Consider the following 22,924-nt stretch of genomic DNA (forward strand, 5'->3'; position numbering starts at 1 on the left):
GGCCAGCCCTGCTCCTGTCCTTGCCTGGAACCCCGTCACAGTCCAGGGTCTGGGCTGGGGGAGCTGCAACTGACCTTCCCCCGCCAACCTGTGCTGGTTGAGATGTGGGTGATGCAGGCTGCCGACACTTGCAATTACACAGCCCTTTACTTTGAAACAAGCCAGCAAGCCCTGCTGGCTCGACCCCCGGCCAGCACTCCTGATGGCTAGCTTGGGTTAAAGACAGAATTACATCCAATTTTTTTTTTTTTTTCCTTTTTGGAGTGGTGACAAATTGATAGCTACCTGAATCTATCTCAGGTTAAAACATGAATCACGAGCCTGAGGCACTATCAGCACCTAGTGGCAGCAGGCCATAATTGCAGGCAAAGTGCTAAAAGGAAATTCAACAGCCTAAGGTTGGATTCCACTAACTAAATGTTCGGAATGATATAACTGCAACGTGACACGGCACGGGACACGGTGACGCGGGCAAGAGGGGCTGCCTCTCTGCTCCTTGGAGATGCCAAGGTGTTGCCTGGGGGGGAGAAGGGCGTCACCTCCTCCTGGCATTGGTCATTTCCAGCCGGCGGGCCGGGTTCTGAGCAGAATCGCAGGCTGCGGCTGCCCCGAGGCCCTGGGGCTGGCGGACAGCAGAGGGGCGGGGGCTGCACAGGCCTCAGCAGCACTTCTCACCCGGAGAGTGCCCGCTGCAGGCCAGCGAGGCCGGGACGAGACCAGAAAAGGAAGAGCTTTCATTATGCCCCGAGCCCCTCCAGGTTTAGGCTGGTTACAATAAAACACCAGAAAGGGGTTTACAGACAGAAAATGGGGTCCATCCTAGTGGCTGAGGCCTCCCTTGACCCTGGGCTGCCGTCTGGGCCCTGGCCAGATCCGCCCAGTTGCAGGGCTTTGGGCCTCGCCATCCTGTGGGGCAGGCACGCTCCCCGTCAGATGCACACGATGCTGCCAGCCATGGGTGGCCCCACCCATCCCCACTGATGGACAGATGGACACGGCCTTGCCCCTCAGCTGCCATCCAGCCTCTCATCAGCCCCTCCACGGCCTGGACGATGGGACCTGGGCGTACAGACTGCTGTTCATCTGCTTGTGGGTCTCAGTTTTAGCCACAGCCGTGGGAGGCTCTGGGACTCTCCACCAGCCCAGACTCCCCAGGACCCCAGACGTGGTGGGGAGTAGTGGGCTGGCAGGACTGCCTCACCCTGCAGCCCATACACCTGCACGTCGGGCCTCGGCAATGAAAGGCCCCGGCAAGGTCCTGCCAGGCAGCTGACCGATGCAGGCTGGCGTCTTCGTGCAGTGGTGACCCCTAGACTTTGTAGAGGCCACGAGTTCTCCTGTCCGAGTGATGGTCTGACCTCAGACCATTTAATCAGGTGACTTAACTAGTCCTCTCTCCCGCCCCCACCCCTGGCCCTGGGCCCGCGGGCAGGCAGCAGGGGTGGCAGGTGGGGGAAGCGGGCAGCAGGGACAATGGGCAGCCGGGCCCCCGCCAGGCCCCTCTTCCTCAGGCCTGGGAGGGTCTGGCCCGCCTGGCCCGCTCCGCCTGATCAGATATTCCCGGCCTAGCTCCCGCACAAACACAAACACAGGATGTGCCTGGCTGGCCTGCCGGCTTTTTCCAGACAGTCCCGAGGAAATCAGGGGAAGTTCTTAACCAAACTCCGAGGCCCCAGCAAGACAATGGGAGGCTCTAAGTTTAGCTGTGAACCCCGGCAGGGCGCAGGTTCCACAAACCGCGGGGTTTGTCCCAGGCGGGGAACTCGCAGTGAGACAACAATGCCTGGGTCTGGAGTCTGGGTCCAGGCCTGCCCCACAGCTCAGCCCCTGGCCCCCCCGGCTGAGACAGGGGAGGCCCGTGGCTCTGGGGAGTGGGCTGGGCCCCAAGCCGTGAGGACAGGTGGGCACCGGGCCAGGGACTCAGGGGGGCTCCGCCGGCCCTGTCGCTCACCCCGACTGCTGCCACCTCTCTGCTCGCACCCCTTGGGAGGACGCGGCCAGGGGGACACAGGAGTGCCCGTAGGCTTGGTGGGGTCTGCAGCCACTGCCCAGACTTGGGGGCTCTCTTTCCCAGACCCCGGATTCTAGTCTCGACAGGCGGCCTCTCTACCCTCTGCATCCCCGGGTGAGAACGGTCACCCTGCCCACTACGCCCCTGAACCCAGGCCCTGCTTCTCCTGCTCTTTTCCCTTAAGGATCCCCAAGTCCCTCGTACCAGAGAGTCTGCTGGCGTCCACACCTCCCCGGCTCTCTCGTGTCTATTCTCCCTACGTTCAAAATTCTTGCGTTTGCTGCATCCAAGCTGCTGCCCACCGCCCCATGAAAGTTCACTCCCCCTCCTAGAGCTTGAGCCACAGGTCAATGGGGCCCCTTGTGGACCGGGGTCCTTGGCTGCCTCTGAGGGACCCACAGGGTGCCCCCACAGGGGACCACCTTCCTTCCTCACCTGTCCTGGCCCTTCCCCTCCTCCCCAGCCTCAAAGGGACCTGTGGGTCTGCAGGGACGGGAAGCGGAGACCCGCCTGGGGTGTGCGCCTTGGCCCGTACGGACCTTGTGGCTCCCGGCTGGGTCTTACCTGGGGGTGGAAGAGCAGCGGGGACGGCCGCAGGTACTTCTCCTTAAGGGCTCCCACCGGGTCGGTCACCTTCCGCTTCTCCACCCTGCTGGACAGCAACACAGAGGGTTACGGACCCCACCGAGCAGCCCAGCGCTGGGCGGGGAGGGGCTGTGGCCCCCGCCCCTCTGGGTGCCCACCCTTGCCCCGCCGGTCACGAGGTGGGGGGCCACGACAGCGGCCCGGCTTCCATGTGCCCTGTGGCCACACCTCACCTGACGCTGTGGGGACACCTGTGACCCAGCCTCACAGTCGCCTGCCGGAGCACAAGCTCCCCATCACCGCGCCCCTCCCCCGCCAGCTGCTGGCACCCAGGCATGTGATGAATGCTTGATGCTGTGGCCAGGAACCTTCTGAAGGGCCCGTGTGCACCGGCCTCTGCCAACGGGCCCGTCAGCCCGGCGAGGGCTCCCCGAAGCAGAATGTGGAGCGCACGGGGGCTGCCACCCACACCCCACACATCCCTCTCCCTCCCGGCCCGTGGCACGGGCGCTCGGCCCGACTGGGCGGATACACGTGAGTGACCGGTAGGTCTCTATCCTGGGGAGGCTGCAGGGCCTCCCCACGGCAGCCAGGCAGCGTCTGCCTCAAACCTCAAGACAGCTGCTGGAGGTGACAATTCTAGAACATTCCCCAAATGCCAGGACAGCTGTCAGCCACAAGCGGAGGAGGTGGCCATCCCCCCTCTCCCCGCCCCTCCTCTTCTGTGTCCCCAGGGCGCCTCCCTCAGTCTCCCCTGGGGGAGGGGGTCGAGATTGACGAAGTGGGAAGTGGGGAGGCCCGCCGCCTCCCCACAGGCAGCCACAGCTGCGGTGACCCGCCACCTCGCTTGCCCAGGGCCACGCTCCCATCCCTCTTAGGCTCAGCTCTGCCCCCAGGGGACTGGCTGGGACCTTGACCAGAGCAGGACGGGGATGGCCACAAGGGCAGGGGCCCAGAGGCGGGAGCCGCCCGCGGAGCGCAGGCGGCCACAGGTGACCCCACCGAGACCCCAAGCCGGCTCCAAGGGGAGGCGGTGGTCTCCACGTGGGAAGTTGGCTTGAGGGGCACCTTGCTTTGCAGGGCTTAGCAGAGGCCCTGTTCAAAGCTGGACTGAGTTGGCCTTTCAACAAGGCCCCCTGGGGGGCGAGGCGTGGGCCGAGAGGAAGGGGGCCCACGTCGGGGGGGGGGTTGTTAAAGGTCTTCTTCTGCCTTTTCCCGACTTCCGTGTCCAGCGGCAGCCCAGCGGGCTGCTCCGAGTGACCCCCGCCAGCTGACCCCACAGACCCCAGCGGACACGTGCTCTTCCGAGGCGCGTGGCGTTTGTTACCACACCGTCCCCAGCCCATCTTGCAGAGACGGCGGCACGTGGCAGGGAGAGGGGCTGGAGGGCTGGGGGGTTGCCAGCCTGGCGGTGTTAGGGTTCCTGCAACCTGGGGGAGGGAGGATTGTGGGTATACGTCCACAGTCGCTGCCGGGGCGTGGCCTGTGGGGGGTTTCTCTGGAGTCACCCCAGAACCATCCAGGAGCCGAGGGGACCCTGTCCCCTAGCCCTGGGCCAGCCTGTTAACAGGCAGTGACAGTCACCCACACCTTCACTTGGAGGGGAACCTTCCCGACACCATGAGTGTTTATCTTGACTGGGCTTGGGGGGCGGTGGGGAGACAATTTGGAACTAATTCACTCTCGGGCATTTTGCGGGTGCCTGTGTACAAAGTTGGGGGCCAGGCAGCCCCTCCACCAGCCACTGTACTCTAAATCCTGAGGGCAAGAGCCTAGCACACGCCGGGTGTCGGAGGAGCTCGGACAGGACCCGCGTTGGGGGAGCCTGTGGCCAGTTCCTGCCTCGCGGCCTGACTGGCTCCTCCCCCAGCTTCCAGGAAAAGGCCCAAGGCCCTAAACCAGGCCTGGAAGTGGGAGGAGAGGGGCACAGGAGGGTTGGGGTCCAGGAGGAGAGCTGGGATGGGGTGGACAAGGAGGCCGGGGACTGAGCAGGGACAGTTAACCGAGAGCCTCTTGCAGGCCTGCTGGCTCCAACTCCGGAGGCCGGACTGGAAGAGTCCCTCCCTAGGTCTCCAATCCTGCCCCCATCCTCTGCACAAGGGCGGCTCCTCCCGGGGGGCGGGCATCCTCCCTCAAGCCCCAGGTGTCTCCCGGCTCCCCGTGGGTCCCGGGGATCCTTATTCTAACGGCAGGTGCTCCCCGGGCCTTCGGTGGCCACGTTCACCCCAGAGACCCGGTGAGCCGCTGTCAGCAAACCATCTATGGATGGCGTGTTCTTAAAGAAAGACCCAAGGGGGGCATTTTTCATGTTTCCTGTGATGACGCCAGCAGGACCTGGCAGGAAACAGGACGGCAGCAGACACAGGCCGGCCAGGGCCCCGGGTGAGCGCCGGAGGGCGGGGCCCCGAGTCGGCGCCAGAGGGCGGAGCAGGAGGCTGGCCCGTCACCCTCGCCGGCAGCTCTGCCATCATTTCTTTCCAGTGCACCTTTAGCAGAGGCGACCTCGCCTGCACACCCATCCCCGGGCCCTGCCTGGCCCCTGGGGAATAGCAGGCACGCGAGCCAGCCCTCAAGGCGGCCACACGCTCCCGGAATGCCCGTGTGCACACACGCGTACGTGTGCGCACACGGGCCCCTCCCACGCAGAGCCGTGGGCCTGTATCAGGGGCTGAGCCGACACGCCTTCCTGCCTGCCCCTCCGGGCCCCCTCCCAGGCCCGTCCACGGGCACAGCCTGCCCAGAACCCCCAGGACACATGTGGTGGGAGGTCAGATCCCGCTCACCTAACAAACCCGCCTGATCAAACCGTGTCCAGAAGCCGGGGAGGGGGATTCAATTGGCCCCCCACTGGGAAGGTACCAGAGGAATGGGACACTGGTTGGGGGCAAACCTCCCAAAGCGTCCTCCTTCCTCCCGCTCCTGCCACTGGGGACCAGCAGCTCCTCCTCTGGTCTCCCCTGGGCCACCAGGAGCCACAGGGAAGCAGGGATGCTGAAGCAGAGGGAAGAGCCAGGAGGCTCATGGGCGGAGTCTGTGCAGAGAAGGTGGCTGGAGCCTCCAGCCGGTGGATGTCTGGGGTGCAGTCCGAGGGCAGGCTGCCGGGGGTGGCGGGGTGGGGGAGGCAAGGGCTCGAGGGAGGACGGCGGGGGTCTCCCAGCAGCTGTCAGCGAAAGGGAGCCGGGGGTGCCCAGGAGAGCCCACTAGCTGCCCACCCCAGGAAAGGGCCGAGCCGGGCACGGGCCCCAAGCGGCACGGACACCCCAGAGCCGAGGCGCCTGCTGAAGCCGCGAAGGCAGAGGAACGAAGCCCGGTGGGGGGCAGGCGAGAGCCTCCCCTCCCGCCGCCGCGCCCGCCTGGCGGCCCACCTGGGTGGCGGCCCCTCTGCAGAGCGGGTGAGGGCGGGGCATGTTAATACCTGTAGATGGGGTCCATGAAGAAGGGCGACGGCCTGGCGTAGTGCAGGGGCGGCTGCTGGGGCAGCTGCGCCGGGCACGCCTTGGGCGGCCCCTCGCCGGCCCCCAGCCTGCACTCGCCGTACACGTGGTTCTTGCGGGGCTCCCGGGCCCCTCCGTTCTGGCTGGCCCGCACGCGGCTGCCGATGCTCAGGTCCAGCGGCTGCTCTTCGCCCGACGCCGGGGCCGGGGGCGCCTTGGGCGCCGGCAGGACGGGCTTGGCCTCTTTGGGTTTGGTGGTGAGGTCGAAGGGTGACTCGGCGCTGGGGCCACCGGCCTTGAGGGCGTCCCGGGGCGACTTTGGCTCGGCCTTGACCAGCAGGCTGTGCGCGAGGGCGCGGTCTGTGAAGGGGTACAGGGAGTGGGGGAAGTTGGGCAGGAGCTGAAAGGGGAACACGGAGTGGTAGGGCAGCGCGCCCAGCTTCTTCTCCTGCACGCCCATGAAGCCGGGCCCGAAGTACTTCTCGGCGATGGACGCGATGGCCTTGATGGAGTCGCCCGCGGCGCCCGACGCCGTCAGCGGCTGCTCCTCGGGCGGCGGGAAGAAGTGCTGGGAGTAGAAGACGGGCACCTCGCCCACGCTATTCGGGGCGCCGGGCGCAGCCGCGCCGCCCCCGGGCTCGGGCTTGCCCTCGGCCGCCTTGCTCCTGTCCTTGGTCTTGTCGCGATCGCTGTCCACGTCGCTGTCCAGGTCGGAGCCCGTGCCCGTGGTTGTGTCCAGGTCGGTCCCGGTCGTGGTGTTGATGTCCTCGAAGTCGCTGCCGTCTGACAGGTCGCTGCCCCGGGGCTTGAGCTTGGCGGCGAACGCGTCCTCCAGGTGGCTCTCCGGCTTCTCCTCGGGCCCCGCGGCCGCCGTGGCGCCCTGCCCGCTGCTGCCGATGGCGGAGACCAGGGCCAGGGCCGGGTTGCCCATGGGGCTGGGGAGCTTGGCGTCCTGCGTGTGGTTCCGGGGGCTCTTGAGCAGCGGCATGGGAGGTAGCAGGGGCGGCCGGGGGTACAGGGACGGAGGGAAGACGCCCGGGAAGCCGGGTGTTAGCGTGGGGAAGGCGGGGGGCGCCGCCGAGAAGGGCAGGCTCCCCGGGTGCGGCCTGGAGGGGAAGTACTCGCTGAAGCCCAGGCCGGCATGGTTGAGGCTGGGGGGTGGCTTGGCCTTGTCCATCATGGGGCTGGGGGTCAGGGGCAGGCCCGGAGCGAAGAGGCCGCCCGGCGTGTAATGGTTCTTGCCCTCGCAGAAGCGCCGGTGCTTGTTGAGGGAAGAGGTAGTGCTGAACATCTGCCCGCAGTCCTTGCACTTGATCTGCGTGCGGCAGTCGGCGTGCATGCGCTTGTGGCGGCACAGGTTGGAGAACTGCGTGTAGGACTTGTGGCAGACCTCACCTGAAACGTCAGCAGAAGCGAGAAGACCGGCAGCTGTGAAACAATGGGGACCCTGCGCTACGGGGTCCTGGGGGCGGGGCCGGGGCCCTCTGGCCTCGGCGACCGGGGGCAGCGTGTGCTTAGGTACGTGAGCATCTGTGTGTGTGTGTGTGTGTGTGTGAGTGCGCACGTGCGCGGGCATATGTCACAGCGTGTGAGTACCTACATACGCGCTCACATGTATGCGTGCATGCACGCGCGCACACGCGCCGTGGGCACGTGTGTGCTCGTGTACACACGTGTTTACACACGAGTGTGCGTGTTCACACACGTGTGTACATCATACTTCACGTGTGTATGTCATGCGCGTGTGCTCATACGTACAGGTGCACGTGCACCCTACCTGGGACTGGCCTCTGGTGACCAGCACGGATTGGCGAGGACACTCCCGTGCCTTCCCTGGGGTCCCTGGGCCAGCCTGGGTAGGTCTCCAGCTGCCTCAACCTTCTCTGCTGGAGAAAGGGGCCCTGCCGCTCTTTGTGCCCTCCTAGCCCCCGTGAGTTTGCCATGTGGCGCCAAGGCCTTCAGAATCGTTCCCAGAGACAGACAAAGTCGTGGCACGCCATCACATCTGCAGCTGCACCAGCCGCCCAGAACGCGCATCCACCCTGCCTGCCACGTCAGCCACGCTGTTCCAGCAGGGCCGGGGGAAACACCGACCCCCGGGCTAGGTCTCCCTCTTCGTAAAGTTTAAAATGCTCTCAGCTTTCCACCCTCTTTCTGTCCCAGGCCCTGTGACCTGCACCCAGGACAGGAAGGCCTCAGGAGGGACCAGCCCCATGGGGTTCTTAGTCCTGGAGGTTGGGCTTTGGGAGCAGGGGTCCTGGCTGTGTGAGGTCTCCGTCTGGGGGTGGCCTGAAGGTGGAGATGGGAGGGGAGCCATGTGGAGAGGGCTAGTTCCACGTTTGAGAACATCGAAACCTCTCCAAACTGGGATGGAGAGGCCGCACCAGATCTGCTTGCCAGACGCCGGCCTCTGCTCTTAACAGGAGAGGGTGGTGGCGGCCGAGGCCAAACGCCAGGACCCAGAGGCCCTGGGGACCCAGTCTCGGCCATTTTCCCAACGGCCTGTGAGCTGAGTGTCGGCTAACTGCCAGTTTTTCTTTCTGCTCTTGTTTTTGTAACCAGCAAGGGAGGAATGAACACACACACACACACACACGCACACACGCACACACGCACACACGCATGCCCACATGCTGTGTGTGTCTCTCTCTGCAGGACAATTTGCTTCTTAAATGCAGCCCCAGTGGAAACAAGGATTTCAGTGCGTTTCTTGCTCACTGCACACTCTCCGCTGCCTGAAGTCACACGATTCTAGCTGGGAGCGCTGGCCCTCAGATGATCGTGTTCTTTAATCACAACATCTGTTTATATTAACGGCTCGGCCTTCCTGGTCGTCTGGCTTGGCGGGACGTTTTCAAGGCTGGGGGGGAGGAGCGCTACCTCATTTCATCAAATCTGCCCATTTTGGGAGGCGGCTGGTGCAGAGAGGCTGCTCCACGGATGGTCTATAAATACCCACAGGCCTCTGCCAGCCCGAGGGGGAGAAAGGCCGCTCCCCAGCTCAGGGCACCTGGCCAGACGAGTGATACCTTGCTGTATCCCCGGGCCCCGGAGAGGCTCCGTGACACCCTCTGCGCCCCGTAGCAGGCCTCTGTGGCACCTCGTTAGCGGCTGCTGCCATCCTGAGCTTGGAAACTGGCCTTGAGCAGGCTCCCACCCAAGGCAGCTCCCAGGAGGGGCCCCTGGGGCCAGTGGCCATGCCTGGGCACAGGGAGCCTGGGACCCTTGCCTCCCACCCATCCACTCACACAATAAAGGGGTCCTGCAGAGATGCTGGGGCTACAGAGAGGCCTCTGGGAGACTGAGGTCCTTGGAGAGGCAGGTCCTGGCCCTGGGATGGCTGACCGCCGGCTCAGAGCCGGTGACGGGAGGTGGCTGCCTGCAGGGGCTGGAAAAGGCCTGGGCGGCCCACAGTGAACTGGACGTGGGACCAGTGCCTGGTGGATGGTGGCCCGGGCCCTGCTGGGATGCAGAGGGGCCCTGGCCAGTACTTATTCTGATCAGCAGTTTCTTCTCCGGTAGGGTATGTGCCGGGATGCACACACACACACGCACACGCACACACATGCACACGTACACACTCACTCCTGAGAAGGTCCTTTCTAAAAAGAGCCCACAGGAGCCTGCCTGTGTGCACGGGTACACCCTCGCCCTGACCGCTCACACTTGAGTTTCCCGATGCAAGACACCCCACCGGGAGGTCATGCTGCCTTGGGCTGTGTGGTCAGTGAGGCTGGGACCTGGGGCAGGCTTCGGTGCCCATCATGTGCGTTGTGTGGGGGCGCCCAGGGGCCGCCTGGCGGGGGATGCATACCCTTGTGCCTGAGTGACCGGCTGCCGTGAGCCCTTGCTCCCCCAGGGGCCCATCTTTTCTCAGAAGCGCTGCATCGTTTACCCTCTGCTCGCTTGTTAGCAGTGTCTTTTCCAAACCTGACCCCCTTAACCATGGGCCAAAGGATGCTCTGCCCTGGTCGAGAGGACGTGCAGGCTGGCGTTCACGTCTAACCTAACCTCTAACGTTTGCACCTCCCTCTCATACACGGCACCGGGCCACGTCTGGGGTTTTCTCTTTCGCTTTACCCCCTTGGCCAAAAGCCAAGGCCCAAGGTGGGCACGGGGCGCGGACGAGAGGCGGAGGGCCGCTGATAGCCAGCGGGGCCCGTCCGGGCCGCCCCGTGTCCCCCCCATCTGCACACAGAGTCCGTGCAGGCAGCGGAAGCAGTGGGCTCGGACCCTTCCCGACTGCTGAGGTAGGTTCCCAGAACTTACGTTATGACTATAATCCAACAAGACTTCACGAAGCCCGTTTGCACGCCCGGAGAGGCAATGACTTGTAAGCCTGTGGGCAAGTTTCCTTTCCAAGCTTTGCCGAAAAGCTTAGAAACCTATGATAGATGCACTCACGTGCGCTTCTTCCCACAGGCGGACTTGCTGGGCTGCTCATCCTGGAAGCAGGACACGCACCAGTCCCAAAGTCCCAGGCGCCGGCCTCCAATCCCACCCAGCTCACTCCTTCCCGGCCCCTCCCAGAGGGAATGGGCCCTGCTCCCCCCGAGACTCGGATGCCCTCTCCAGGGTCTGCAGGTGAAAGGGGAGGCGGGTAAGAGGAAGATGGCCCCAGTGAGGTGGCCGCCAGGCACAGTGCCCTCTCCCTTTGCTTCCTCGCCCGAGGGAGCCGGTGACCCAGGCAGGCTGGGGGCTCAGTCACCTCTAGCAGGATAGCTGGAAGCTTGGGCTCAAGGCAGTGGGCAGGAGGGGGGCACAGCCTCAGATATTCAACAAAGGCCCGAGAAGCCAGTCAGCATGGCCTCTGTGGGGCAAGAGTTCGGCCCTGCACAGCCCCCAAGTCGGTGAAAACACCCAGAGCCAAGTCTTCAAGCTCCCAGAGTTACCCCCCGACACACACTGACGTGCTGGAGCCCAAGAGGCCCCAGGCCGCCCAGTCTGGGGTCAAGAGCCACAGGCCCCTCGAGCTGGAATCCAGGCTCCGCAGCCGAGCCTCGAGGGCCTGGTCATTTAATGTTTCTACGCGTTTCCTCCTCTGTCAGTTCCCTTCGGCTGGACATAGTGTGGCCCCTGCTCCATAAGATTTTGTAAGGATGCCGTGAGGTCATGTGTGTGAAATGATGGCTCAGCACAATCTCGTGTGGGCAATGAGTCAGCACGATGCTGGTGTGAATGATGAGTTGGTGCTGTGTTGGCATGAACAGTGACTCAGCAAAACCTCGTGTGAAATGAGCCTTGGTGCAAGGCTAGGCAGAGGAGAACCTTCGACATCTTCCAAAGTCCGAGAACCAGGGCCATGCCCCCGCGGTGGCCCACCAGAGCCCCAGGCCCAACCCCCGTGACCTCTGAGCCCTCTCTCCCCAAACGCACCCCAACCTCAAGGCCTCTGTGCTCACAGCCCCCTGTCGCAAGCCCTCTCCCCAGGCACCCCCTTGGTTCACCCCCTTGCCTCCTCCAGCCCTCTGCTAGGACGCCTCTCACCCAACAGACCGCCTGACCTCCCAGCACGGGGACAGGACAGCACCCACCCGGACACCTGGAGAGCCTCCTGACCCTGCACTCCCGCTGCCCCCGCACCCCCCCTCCCCGTGATGTGGCTGTCACGTGTGCCGTTATGATCCGTATGGCTTAGCCTCTGTCTCCTCCACTGGCAGGTAAGCTCCACGAGAACAGGGGTCCAGTTATTTACGCTGGCCCCTGCTGCCCGGGTCGGGGCAGGCACACAGCCCGGGCTCCCCAAAGGCTGCTGGGGGGTGAACAGCAGATCTTGGGGGGCAGCACTGGGGCTGTGATACCTGCTGGAGCTCAGGGCGGCACGTGCGTGCAGGGAGGAGGAGGGGAAGTGGGGGACGGTGGGCTGCTGGGCCCCTCTGCAGGACCCGGGTTTCCTCACCGCCCACCTCTGGCCACTGGAGGGGCGGGCGACGGGGAGGAACCAAGGAGGGCAGAGCAAGGACAGGCGAATCACGGGATGAGAGGGTGCGAGGGGGGCAAAGCGATGGGGAAGCGGTGCCAGGAGGGCAGCCGGGCCGGGGCTTCTCGCAGCAGAGGTGTCAGCAGCTGCCACGAGTGTTTTCTGGACAAACGGGATCCCGCGAGTGGGGAAGAGCCTGGGGGTTTCACGCCTTGGCCTGACCCCCAAACTCCCCCACCTCCCGGGCCGGCAGCCCAGGCTGGGGGGCCACTCACATATGAAAGGTTTGACGGTGCTGTGGATGTGTTTGTGCTGCTTGAGGCCCGAGGACGTGGCGAACGTCTTCCCGCAGTCGGGGCAGGCGTGGGCCCGGGCGCCCACGTGCTGGGAGCGGATGTGCCGCTGCAGGTTGCTGGGGTCCGTGAACACCTGGCGACACAGACACCGTCGAGTTACTCCCCTCCTGTTGCTCCCCTGCGGGCCTGGGTCTGGCCACGGGATGGGGGTCTCCCTGGCTGCTCTGCCCCCGCACTGAGCCTGGCCTGGTGGGTCTCTGCTGCAGCGGAGGCCCCCTGCGCGGCTTTCAGTGGAGCCGCCAGGCCTCCCTTGGCTGCGCTTCTTCAGCAATAATTCTCGAGGGAACTGTGGCCCTGAGGATGCTTGAGACAGGCGCTCAGAAGCGTTCTTAAGCTCCAGTACTTTGACCCATGACGGCCTGTCCTGCCACGCTGGCAGGAACCCTGAGAGCACCCAGGTCTGGCCCTGGGCCCTCCCCAGCCGTGCTACCCGGCCCACTTCCTCTCTTCCCCTCACCCGCATCCCGACGGTGGGGGCGGGGCCGGGCTCGCGACCACGTTACCTTCACACAGTTTTCACACTCGAAGCGCTTGCCGCTGTCGTGGGACATCTGGTGGCGGATGAGGTTGGACTTCCAGTTGAAGGCCTTGGGGCACTGGTCGCACCTGTACTCTCGCTCCTCTGTGTGGATGACCATGTGCTGCTCCAAGCTGCGCACAGTGCACGGGGGTCACCGTGGCCCCCCCGCTCGCCCACCGCCCGGGAGGGAAGGGCCTCGGCCCCGCACGGCCCGCTCCCGGCAGCCCCTTGGAGGCCCTGCCACTGCCGCCTGCTCAGAGCGCAGAGTGAGGTCTGGCAGCCGGTCTGTCTGTCTCCCGCCCGGACGGGGCAAAAGGGGGTGGGCGGGAAGGCACGGCCTTCCCATGTGGGATGGGGGGGGAGCCAGTGCGTGGACACAGCTCGGGCCCTCACCCAAGACCACCCCCCAGGCACCCAGTGGCAGGAGGGGTCCCAGCTCAAGACAGCTTTCACCTTGACGCTAACCTTGGGCCTAAGAAAAACGGGGTCTGGAAACTTCCAACACTGCCACGAGCCCCAGAGTGGGGACGAGGCCCAGGGGACCCAAGGCCACCCCTCTGAGTGACCTGGGGCTGCTCGCCGGCCAAGCCAGACGGAGAGGCTGCCCGCCACGCACACACCACGGAGGTCAGCGGGGAGTGAGGGCGGGGGGCCTCCCAGCTGCTGGGAAGGGGCTGCTGCACTTGGACGAACCAGCAGCTTCGAGCCCCCTCCTCTCGGGGGACATCCTGCTTCTCCTCCTGTCCCAGGTATGACCGTTAATCTTCATGAGCAAGGCAGCAATACATCATGGCCCGTTAATTATGGGGCCCAGCCATCCATTTAGATCAGAAACGCTTGGTTCTCGAGCACCCGGCAGATTGTAGCTTTTCCCCTGTTGTTAATTGTGATTTATGTGTTTATGTAAAGAAAACGCGGACCCTCTTGAGCGGCGCTTACCGCCAAGGGCCTCAGTCGGGATTTGCCCAAACTTTTATTCTCTCAGTCATCCGTTCAGGGTGGAGGGTTTCCCGTCCCCAGGGGGCCACGACAGGATTGGCATTCAATTCTCCGCAATCCCACAGCCAGTTAGCGAGCTGATGGGGTTTTGCTCTGACTCTGCAGGGCTGCCCTGGAGGGTATTCCCAGAGGCAGAGGAGGGGCGCACGTGGGGAAGGTCTGCACTGCTCCCTGGAACACCAGGACTGCCCGGCCTGCTTCTCCCCACGTGGGTCCCCGGGGCTGGGGAGGGCCCCTCCGGCCGTCACACAGCCGGCCTGGCATCTGTGCCCACGTCTGTGAAGTCTCCGGGACAGGAGGGGGGCCCCATGGGAAGCCGAGGCTGGAGCCTGGGGTGGGGGGGTGAGGGGACCCCTGGGTGGCCCCTTCCCGCTCCTGTCCACGGTCTGAGGGCCAGGCACTCCAGGAAGCCCCTGGGCGGCATCTCCCAGCCTGGCCCTGGACCTCACCGCGGAAGTGGCCCCGGGGCCTGACCCCTGCACGTCTGGGCACCTGGCCTGTGTTCCTGACTTCCTCCAAGTCTGTCCCCACAACTCGGCCCTGTCCCCAGGATGGTGGGGCCGGTGGTGGCTTGACCCGGTGACTCGCGGCTCCTTTGTGGACGGGAGGCTCTGACCGGGGGCCTGGCCTTTACGGTCAGAACAGTGACCGCCGCTGGCCTCCAACCGCCAGCTGGCGGGCCTGCTCTGTCCCCAGGGGTGGATGAGCAGGCCAGGGCACCTGCCCCTGAGATATGTCTCCACCTGTCCTTGGAGCTTTGGGCCTGTCAGCCTGGGCAGGCCTGAGGGGTCAGGGGTGACCTCCCCCCTTCTCAGGGCTCCCTCTCTGCCCCCAGGGCAGGCCGACCCTGCGGTCCTTGACTGGCTCCTGGGGGCGGGGCGGGGCAGGGGCGGGGCGGCACCTGTACTTGGTGGGGAACATCCGCTCGCAGTCCTTGCACTCGTGGGCCTGCCCGTCGCTGCCCCCGCCGCCCAGGCCCTCGGGTTTGAGCTCGTCGGCCAGGCCCTCGTAGAGCACGGCCCCCACCGAGCTGCACGCATACTTCTTGTGGCGCCGTAGGTCCAGCTTGGACGGGAAGAGTTCGTCACACGCCTCGCAGCGGAACGTGGGGTCCTCTGCGAGGGAGAGAGGGCGGGCGGTGGGCAGGCGGCCCTGGACCTGCCCCAGGCCCTTGCCAGGCCCGGGGCTGCAGGGGGTGCCTCCTTCACCGGCTGCGCCCCCTCCCACATCCTCCCTGCCCTCCTCCTGGACCTGGGAGAGGCTGCCCCCGGGGACACGGAGGCGGCAGGGACCTGTGTCTGCCCCACAAGAAACACCGAGAAGCGCTGGGCCCCTCCCCGCGCCTCGGGAGCAGAGAAGGAAGCCTGGCCAAGCGCTTTGTGTATGAATCAGAAGAAAGACGGCACGGCTCCAGTGCGTATCATAAACGATTGTCGTCAAGGTCAAACAAATAAAAGGGAGGCGGCTACTATGAAGTTTACGAGGCAGCATCCTGAGGACCCTGCCAAGCCAAACAGCTCAGAGCATGAGTCCCCGGGGAAGGACCTCCGGGCCCATCCCCAGCCCGTGGCTGCCCCGAGATGCCGCTTTTCCCTGGAGCAGGGGTCCCCCTCCCCGCCGAGGACCACCTGTGTTCCCCGCAGGTCTGAACAGAGAACCTGCACGAAAAGCTCCAGCACAAATGAATCGAAAGGTGTGCTGGTGAGTGGCTGTGTGAACACGTGTGCGCGCCTTGTGCACAGCCGTGCAGCTATGTGTGTGCACGGGCGTGCACGTGGGTGGATACCTGAGCACGTCTGCCCCCTTATCGAGGCACCTTCGCATGGATGTGCAGGCATTTCTGTGCATTTGCACTCGTGTTTGTGCTGGCATCGTATGTATTCCTGTGCACGTGTGCATGTGTTTCTGTCTGCCGCCACAGGTGTGCAAATGTGCGTGTCTGTATATCTGCACGCTTACGCGCAGGTGCGTGCAAGTGTGCCTGAGCGGGCACCTCTGCATCTGTGCGCGTTTGTGTTTCCCTGTGCGCGATCACTTGGCACACGTGAGTGGAGATGTCTCTGTGCACGCATGTGTGTCATGTGTACACACGCACATGCATATTAAGTACACAAATTCGTTTGCATGATTGACCATGCGTTAAGTGTGTTTGTTGGGTGTGCACGTGTATACGTGAGTGCAGGCACATGTGTGTGTGAATATGCACTTGTGTGCCTTCGCGTGTCTATAAATGTGTGTGCAGTTGTGTGTGTGAATACGTGTGCATGGGTTTGTGTGTGAATGTTATGTGATTGTACTTGTGCACATGAGTTAGTGTGTTTGTGTGAACGTGGGTGTGTGTATGTGCATTTTTGCGCGAGTGTGTGTGTGTGTGTGTGTGTGCACACATGAACAAGGACCTCTGGGCCTGGCAGTGAGCAGAGCCTTAACCTTGGGCTGGATGCTGACTGAAAGGGCCTGACCCTAAGGGGTGCAGAGGCCAGGGAGCGGGGAGAGATGGGGGCAGGCAGAAGGGGTGGTGCCCCCTCCTTGTGGCAGAAGGGCCACCATCAGCTTCTCAAGACAGGGGCAGCTCTGCAACCTGGGCCTGTGGGCTGGGGGGGGGAGCACTGGGGGGAAGACGGGGGCATGGGAGGACTCCCCGAGACTGGAAGCTTCCCTGAGCCTGAGGGCGAAGGTACCGCTCCTGGCGTCTGGTCACACCCGGTGCCCCCACTGGTGGGCACCCAGAGCCCCCCACGCCCAAGGGGGACACTCCTGTGGGATCCATCTCTGAGATGCCCCCGGGCCTTGGATGACGCCCTTGGACACACACAGAGGCAGCTGTCACCTTCCCTGGGTGACAGGGGAGAGCTGTGGGGAGGAGAGGAGCCCAGGGGACGCGTGCGCGTGGGGCAGGCCAGGCGGGCCCGGTGCTGGTCAGACACAGCCGAGTCCCAGCGTCCTGGCCTGCTCGCCGGCCTGAGGCTGCTGTCAAGAAAGTGCTTGAGCAAGAAGGGGAAGAAACAGCTCGCGCTCAGAGTCTGGGGAATCCAGTTACCACCCCCGGCCCTGCTCTGGGTACGGGGACCTGAGCTTAACTCGGGGCTTAGAAGGCTCTGCTCCCACCCAGTATCCCAGAAAGGCCATCCCTGGACCTGGCCCTGACACGTGCTGAGCCACAGAACAGACTGGAAGGAGGCAAGAGGGCCAGCCGGTCCTCAGCAACCACAGAAGCCCAGGACGGAGGGCGTCCGCGCCAGCGATCCTTGAGCCAGCGCTTGCGAACACAAGGCCGGCAGGACCCTGGCGTCCCCGCCAGCGGACAGCACCACTGGTAACAAGGCACAGGAGGCGGTGGGCGAAGTCGGAGAAGGTTCCAAAACAAAGCCCACTGAGGCCCTGGCCGGTCCTCGGGTGCCGGGGTGGAGCCCCAAACACAACCCCGGGAGGGGGCAGGCGGGCAAGGCGGACGCCCATCACAAGCTGGTCACCTGGCACGTCTGCAAGACGCTGCCTCTAAAACAGGAGGGAGCCTGAACACCGCTTTCAGGGAAATGGCCACTGTGACATGGAGGCGGGGACCCCCCACGTGGCAGGCTCCTCCTGGGAACTTTATACGGTGTCCCCGCCCCCCAGCCCCGCCTCAGTCCGCATGCTTTGTCACTGGTAAACGGAGGAGGCTGGGGGAGGCTGCCTGGGGAGGCTGCCTGGCTCCCCCAGGGACACCAAGAGGGGAGGCGGCAGGGCCGTGTCCCAGCTTCCCGCTGAGGGCATAAGAAAGGCACCCCACGTGGCGTGCGTGTGGGCACGCACTGTCGTCCAGCCGCCCCCCAGGCCTTCCCTGTCCTTAGAAACATGGATTCCTTTCCACTGGGTCTGAGCACCAAGAACAGCATTTTAGAACAGAACCGGATGCACAGACCCCACAAAATTGCTCTCGTGGGCGTGTTCGGACTTCCTGGGCTGGAACGAGGCTGAGGGGGGTCCCTCCCACCAGCATCAAGATGAAGTTAGAAATGCCCGTTTGTATCTTACTCTTCGGGACCCACCTAAGAACCGTCACCAAAGTGGAAATTTGCAAACAAAGACAAGACGAAGGGCCAGCCCCACCCATCCATAGCACTGACCAACTTAGTTTTCCAGTTTGGATCTGGAATTTGGATTTACAATGAAAATTCAGCCTGTTTCTCACTCTGAAGGCGTTTGAGGGCGTCCTGGAGGCAGTGGAGCCAACCGTGGAGGGCACTGTCTCCTCCACACCCCCATCCCATCAGCAGCCCAAGTTTGCTCCTGTCGAAGGACACAGCCGAGGACAGGACACGTCCACGTCTCGCTCACCTGTGCCGTGGTGTGGACAGGTGTCCCAACGACTTCCACGCAGGTAAAGTGGACATTGAATACACACCCAGGGCAAGCTGGACAGGGCAAGAAGGAGGTGCCCAGTCCACGTGGTTTTCACTTTCCCAGCACAAGCAACTCCATTCTAAAGAAACGCTAGAGTATGTTACGCTCTGGTTACATTGTTTATTGTGTTGTATTGCTATATTATATTATATTATGCCTGTCTCATACTTTATACACAATACGATGCATCCTCTTGATCTTTTTTGGTGAGGGGGAAAAGTTAATAAATTTGAGCCTTTCTCAAAAGAAAGGCATACTTGAAAGGAAATGATTGTCTTTATTTTCTCCCAAGAGCAAGAAGTTCTCCTGAAAGAGAAATCTTTCCCCTCTCCATTGAAAGAGTAAAAACAAAATAAAAAGTCCCTGGAACTAATGAATCTGAAAGTGGCTTTTCCTCTGCTCTGAATCACTTGTAGGTAAACGGGAACTGAATTTCTTTACAAAGCTGCAGCTTTGAAAGAGCACTGCCAGCCCCAGGTCTGCAGGGCTGGTGCTGTTTCCCCCAGCGAACTGGCAAAGCAGCCCCCACCCCCATTTCTTCCATGACACCTGGACGTTGTCCTGGCAGAGCCCCTGACCCCAACAAGAGCACGCAGAATCGTGATTCAGAACTGAAGTCTCTTCATCTAAATCCGGGGAGGCCGTGGACCGGGGCTGAAGCTCTATCTTCTACCCAAACCAAAGTAAACCAAGGCCATGGTGGCCTGATGTTTTGTTTGTCAAGTCTCAGCCTCACGTCTATCTGAAGTTCTATCAGCAACTTTTCAAGGCAAAGCAGGAATGTAACAGAAAAATACATCAGTGCCTAATGGCTTCAGGGAACCCAGGGGGACACAATTATGTGGCATCTACATGCTAATCTACCAGACTGGAGTCTCAAAAGCCCTCAAGAGCACACTCCAAATTCCTGCCGTGATAAGGGGCCTTAGCTGGGGCTGGGATAAAAGATTTTTTTATGATAATTATCTTAGTGAGGAACACTTTTACATTCTCTTTCTGTGTGATTCAGAGTTAACTGGGTGTGTGGGGGGGTGGGCGGGGGGGGGCTGTTGAGAGGTGAAGGAGTGATCTTGACAGCAAAGGGTATGGAAAGTCAAATATTTGATGTCGGACTATTATGTGTGGAAAGCAATTAGCCCACAAACGTTTGATAAATTATTAGGAAAATGTCGACCCAGGTTATTTAAGAGTGGGCGTTGGAAGGGGGACAGGAATCAAGGTTTTTAAAACCTTTTGGAAGAAAGACATGTCATCATACAAACGAAACCCCATCACCGAGCGCACTCGTTGGGTTAAGTGGATTTATCTCTGTGCGTTCTGGTGCATTATCTAAGATTCACAGGTCTTTTCAACAATTATTTTAAGTAAAATGAGACCACCCCCCCGCTACCCAGAGCTCAGCCATTCTTTTCTCGATGGCCTAACTAAAACCAAAGTCTAGAGGAGAGCATGCGTAGGGCCGTCTTGCAGAATTGTCCTTCTGTGGAGACAGCCCTTGGAACAACTCAGGCACAAAGTGCTGCCCACAAAGGTGGGCCACGCTCGGGACCAAAAAGGTCGCTCTGCGTCCTGCTAATTCCAACGCCCAGCTCCCTGGCCTAGCCAACCGCACCCCCGGGGCCATGACACTGGAGCCGTCCCTTAGAGAAACTTGCAGTAAGTGGCATTAGTCCTTAACCCTTGGAGTGTTTGGAGGGGAGGGGAAGAAAGACAGGAAGGGAAAGACCAGCCTCCCCCCTTTCTCTAGGAATGGAATCATGAGCTCTGGAGATGGCCAGAAGGCGAGGCTGCCTTTCTGCTCATTTGCGGGATCTCATTCAAGGAAGAGACAAGGTCTACTCAGCAGCTGCACTTAGGGAGTTAACGGACCAGCTGGTCCTCCGCTGCCAACGCAGCTTCCTCCAACCGGACTTCTCCTCTGCGGCTTAAAAACTATTCCAGAATCCCAAGGCTTAACAATGTGGATGAAGGAAAAGCAATCTGGGTTTCAGAAATCCGAGCTTATACGAGACTGTGATTTTCTCAAGCGTCCTCTGGGATGTGCCGGAGCATGGATGAACAAGGAAGGCGAGTATGTCTACTGGACAAATGCCAAGTGACCAACGGAGAAGAAAGGACATTTGGGACGCTTCCCGCAGTCCTGCTGAAAGAGCTCAGTGGCCACCGTACCACCGCGGAGCCCACCGAAGCCCTAAATTTTCCCTCTCACCGAATAAATTTTCCCTTAACCAGTCTCTGGGACTTTTTGCTTTTCACTGCAGATGGGCGTTACTTTCAAAGACACTTATGGCATCAGTGCCCTCTCTTAAATGAGACCGAAACTTTCCCCTGGCACAGACTCTGGAGGAAAAGATTTCCAAGCTGCAAAACGGTTTTGTTTGTTTTTAAGTCATGTAGAAAACAGGCAATGCTGCTGCTGCTAATACTAATTATACAGTTTTTAGAAATCCCCTAGGACTCTACCACTACAGAGCTGTAGGGCAGCACGATACCCATTCACACGTACTGTCAGAAGTCTGAAGTTGTCTGGAATTCAGGGTGTGGCCCATGTAACCCAAGGAAGGAGAAAGCAAAGCGCTTAGGTTGAGAAGTTGTTAGGAAGAGGCTGGTTCTCTCATTTGGGGTCCGGGTGGTGGGCCTTGGGCAGCAGCCGGGGGACCCCCAGCCCCTGTCATGTGGCCCAAAGTGATGGGAGCTCCAGGCCTCTGCTCCTGTAGGTGGGGGCTTACCATCCAGGCTGGGGGGCACCGTCCCCAGGGAGTAGGAGCCTTCTTTCATGTGGACCAGCAGCTCTTCTCCTGGTTCGATGTCCTTAATGACTTTGTAATAAATCTATGATGGAGAAACCAGAGAGAAAGGGTCAGCACTGCCGGCCTTGCTGCTTGAAAAGCTGCATCGTGCACACCCAGCCCGCACGCCATTGACACTGCTCATTGGGGAGGCTGGCCCGCTGGGCACTTGACCTGCCTTCTAATTGCTGCTAAGAGGTTCCCCTTTGGAACGTGACAGAATTCACTGAGAAGGGCTAGAGTCTATTTTTAACTTGTTTGATCCAGATTTTGGATGTTGACAGAAGGGGTGCAGAAGGAAATAGGTGAGGATTAGCCCCAAAGTTCCCAAGCAGGGCGGGTCCTAGAGGGACATATTAGGAAAAGTGGATCTTTTCATCAGGAGTGGAGCCTGGGTTGATTCCCAGGTTCCTTTTGTCGGTATGTATGTAAGACACCCTTTGCCGTCTGGGGGCGGGGCGGGGTCTTCAGGGGGCTCGAGAGTGAATTTGGATGTTTATGAAAGTGACTATGAACGCAGACGGAGGCCCGATCAGCAGGTGTGAGTCTCAGGGGAGCGTGGACGCCACCTGTGCCTGCAGCCAGCTCAGTGCCAGCAGCCGTTGGCGGTCTGAGATGGGGGACACCTCTGAAAACAGAGATGGGTCGGGTGGGGCTCAGGGTAGAGTCTGCAGCCTGGAGCGGGCTCTGAGGGACATCCAGCCTCAGAACTCTGAGCAGCCCCGTACCTTGCCAAGGTGTCCCCTGAAAAGACACCGTCCGCGTGGGAGGCGGCAGCCACGATCTGGAGAACTCCAGCAACTCAGAAGGGGCCTTCGGGGACAGAGCCCAGGGACCAGGCTCCAACAGCCTGGGGGGCTTTGGGAGAGGATGGGGCCTTCCTTGCCTTTGCCAGACCCTACCTGGGAGCCCCTTCCCTCCCTGGAGACCAGGGACACAGCTCCTCTGGGTGGGGGCACCCACTCCTCACGTGAGCAGGGCTGACACCAGGAACCCTGCATCTTAAATGTCAGGCAGCAGGGTGCATTTCTCGCAGGCCAGTCCACCGCCTAGCGTGCCGGCACGTGCTGTTTGGGTCTTTCTTCAGATAACAGTAACCAAGGAGCTTCCAGGAGCCCGAAAGCTCAGCCACGGGACTGGCTGGGGGGCCAGAGGAGGACCCGAGACGAAGTGCCTCTGCCCTGGGAGACCTGGGGGCTGAGGCTCCTCCAGGCCATTTCCATCCGAGGTCCTCCAGCAACGCCCTCCCCATGGAGGACCTGGCGGTTAGGTGTCAGGCCAGGCTTCCCAGAAGCAGCTGGCCTGGTTGTGACCCCAGGGACTGAGCTGGGCACCGGCCTGCCGGTCTCCCCCCCCCACCCCGCCCCCGGGTCCCGCCCTGGGGAAACATCTGGAAGGCTGAGCTTCCTCATCTCTGGTGGGGCCCCTTTCCCCCTTTCCCCCCCTCTCCCCAGGCCAAGTCCAGCTTGGACGCCCTCACAAACTGCCAGTCTCGACTAACTGCAGAATGACACCAATGTGCTCTCAAAGGGACAGCAGAGCCACACTGCGTCCCCAAACGCCCAGCCGGAACACTAGGACGGCGGAACTGCACCCACTAGAAGAATATGCGCATGCGCAGATGGCTTATCAACGTGCAGAGTTCCTTTCCCTGTACACTCGTTAGTAATTTCATTTGGCAACTATTCCGCGGCACGTCCCTAAAATAATGATGAGATTTTGAAAATGGAGACTAGAAACTGTACCATGTTACCTTCTGTAATTAAATCAATTGTTATTAAGCTCCCAGTTTTGTATTATTTTATCTACAAATTACACCGTGGCTGAATCATTGTTTTAAAAACATCAGACTCGAGTCACTGTATTTTAAAATCGGACCCAGAGTGCACCCCACGCTTCAACAAAGCTCGGAGGAGCCCCTGAG

General features: G+C 61.6%; 1 protein-coding gene across 2 annotated transcripts in view; it reads right to left on the reverse strand.

Annotated features, from left to right (window-relative positions):
* PRDM16 (PR/SET domain 16) overlaps positions 1 to 22,924 on the reverse strand; it is a 328,213-nt gene that overhangs the window by 18,077 nt on the left and 287,212 nt on the right. The window contains exons 5-10 of one of the 2 annotated variants that reach the window (XM_067018953.1): positions 20,941 to 21,043; positions 14,727 to 14,940; positions 12,810 to 12,957; positions 12,226 to 12,379; positions 6,012 to 7,425; positions 2,576 to 2,660 (exon numbers count right to left, since the gene is read on the reverse strand). In XM_067018953.1, the coding sequence (XP_066875054.1) occupies positions 2,576 to 2,660; positions 6,012 to 7,425; positions 12,226 to 12,379; positions 12,810 to 12,957; positions 14,727 to 14,940; positions 20,941 to 21,043 (2,118 nt within the window). Of the gene's footprint in view, positions 1 to 2,575; positions 2,664 to 6,011; positions 7,426 to 12,225; positions 12,380 to 12,809; positions 12,958 to 14,726; positions 14,941 to 20,940; positions 21,044 to 22,924 lie in introns of both variants that reach the window. The other variant, XM_067018961.1, reaches the window with a different exon arrangement.

The sequence above is a fragment of the Kogia breviceps genome, chromosome 1, assembly GCF_026419965.1.
Source record: "Kogia breviceps isolate mKogBre1 chromosome 1, mKogBre1 haplotype 1, whole genome shotgun sequence".
Classification (NCBI taxonomy): domain Eukaryota; kingdom Metazoa; phylum Chordata; class Mammalia; order Artiodactyla; family Physeteridae; genus Kogia; species Kogia breviceps.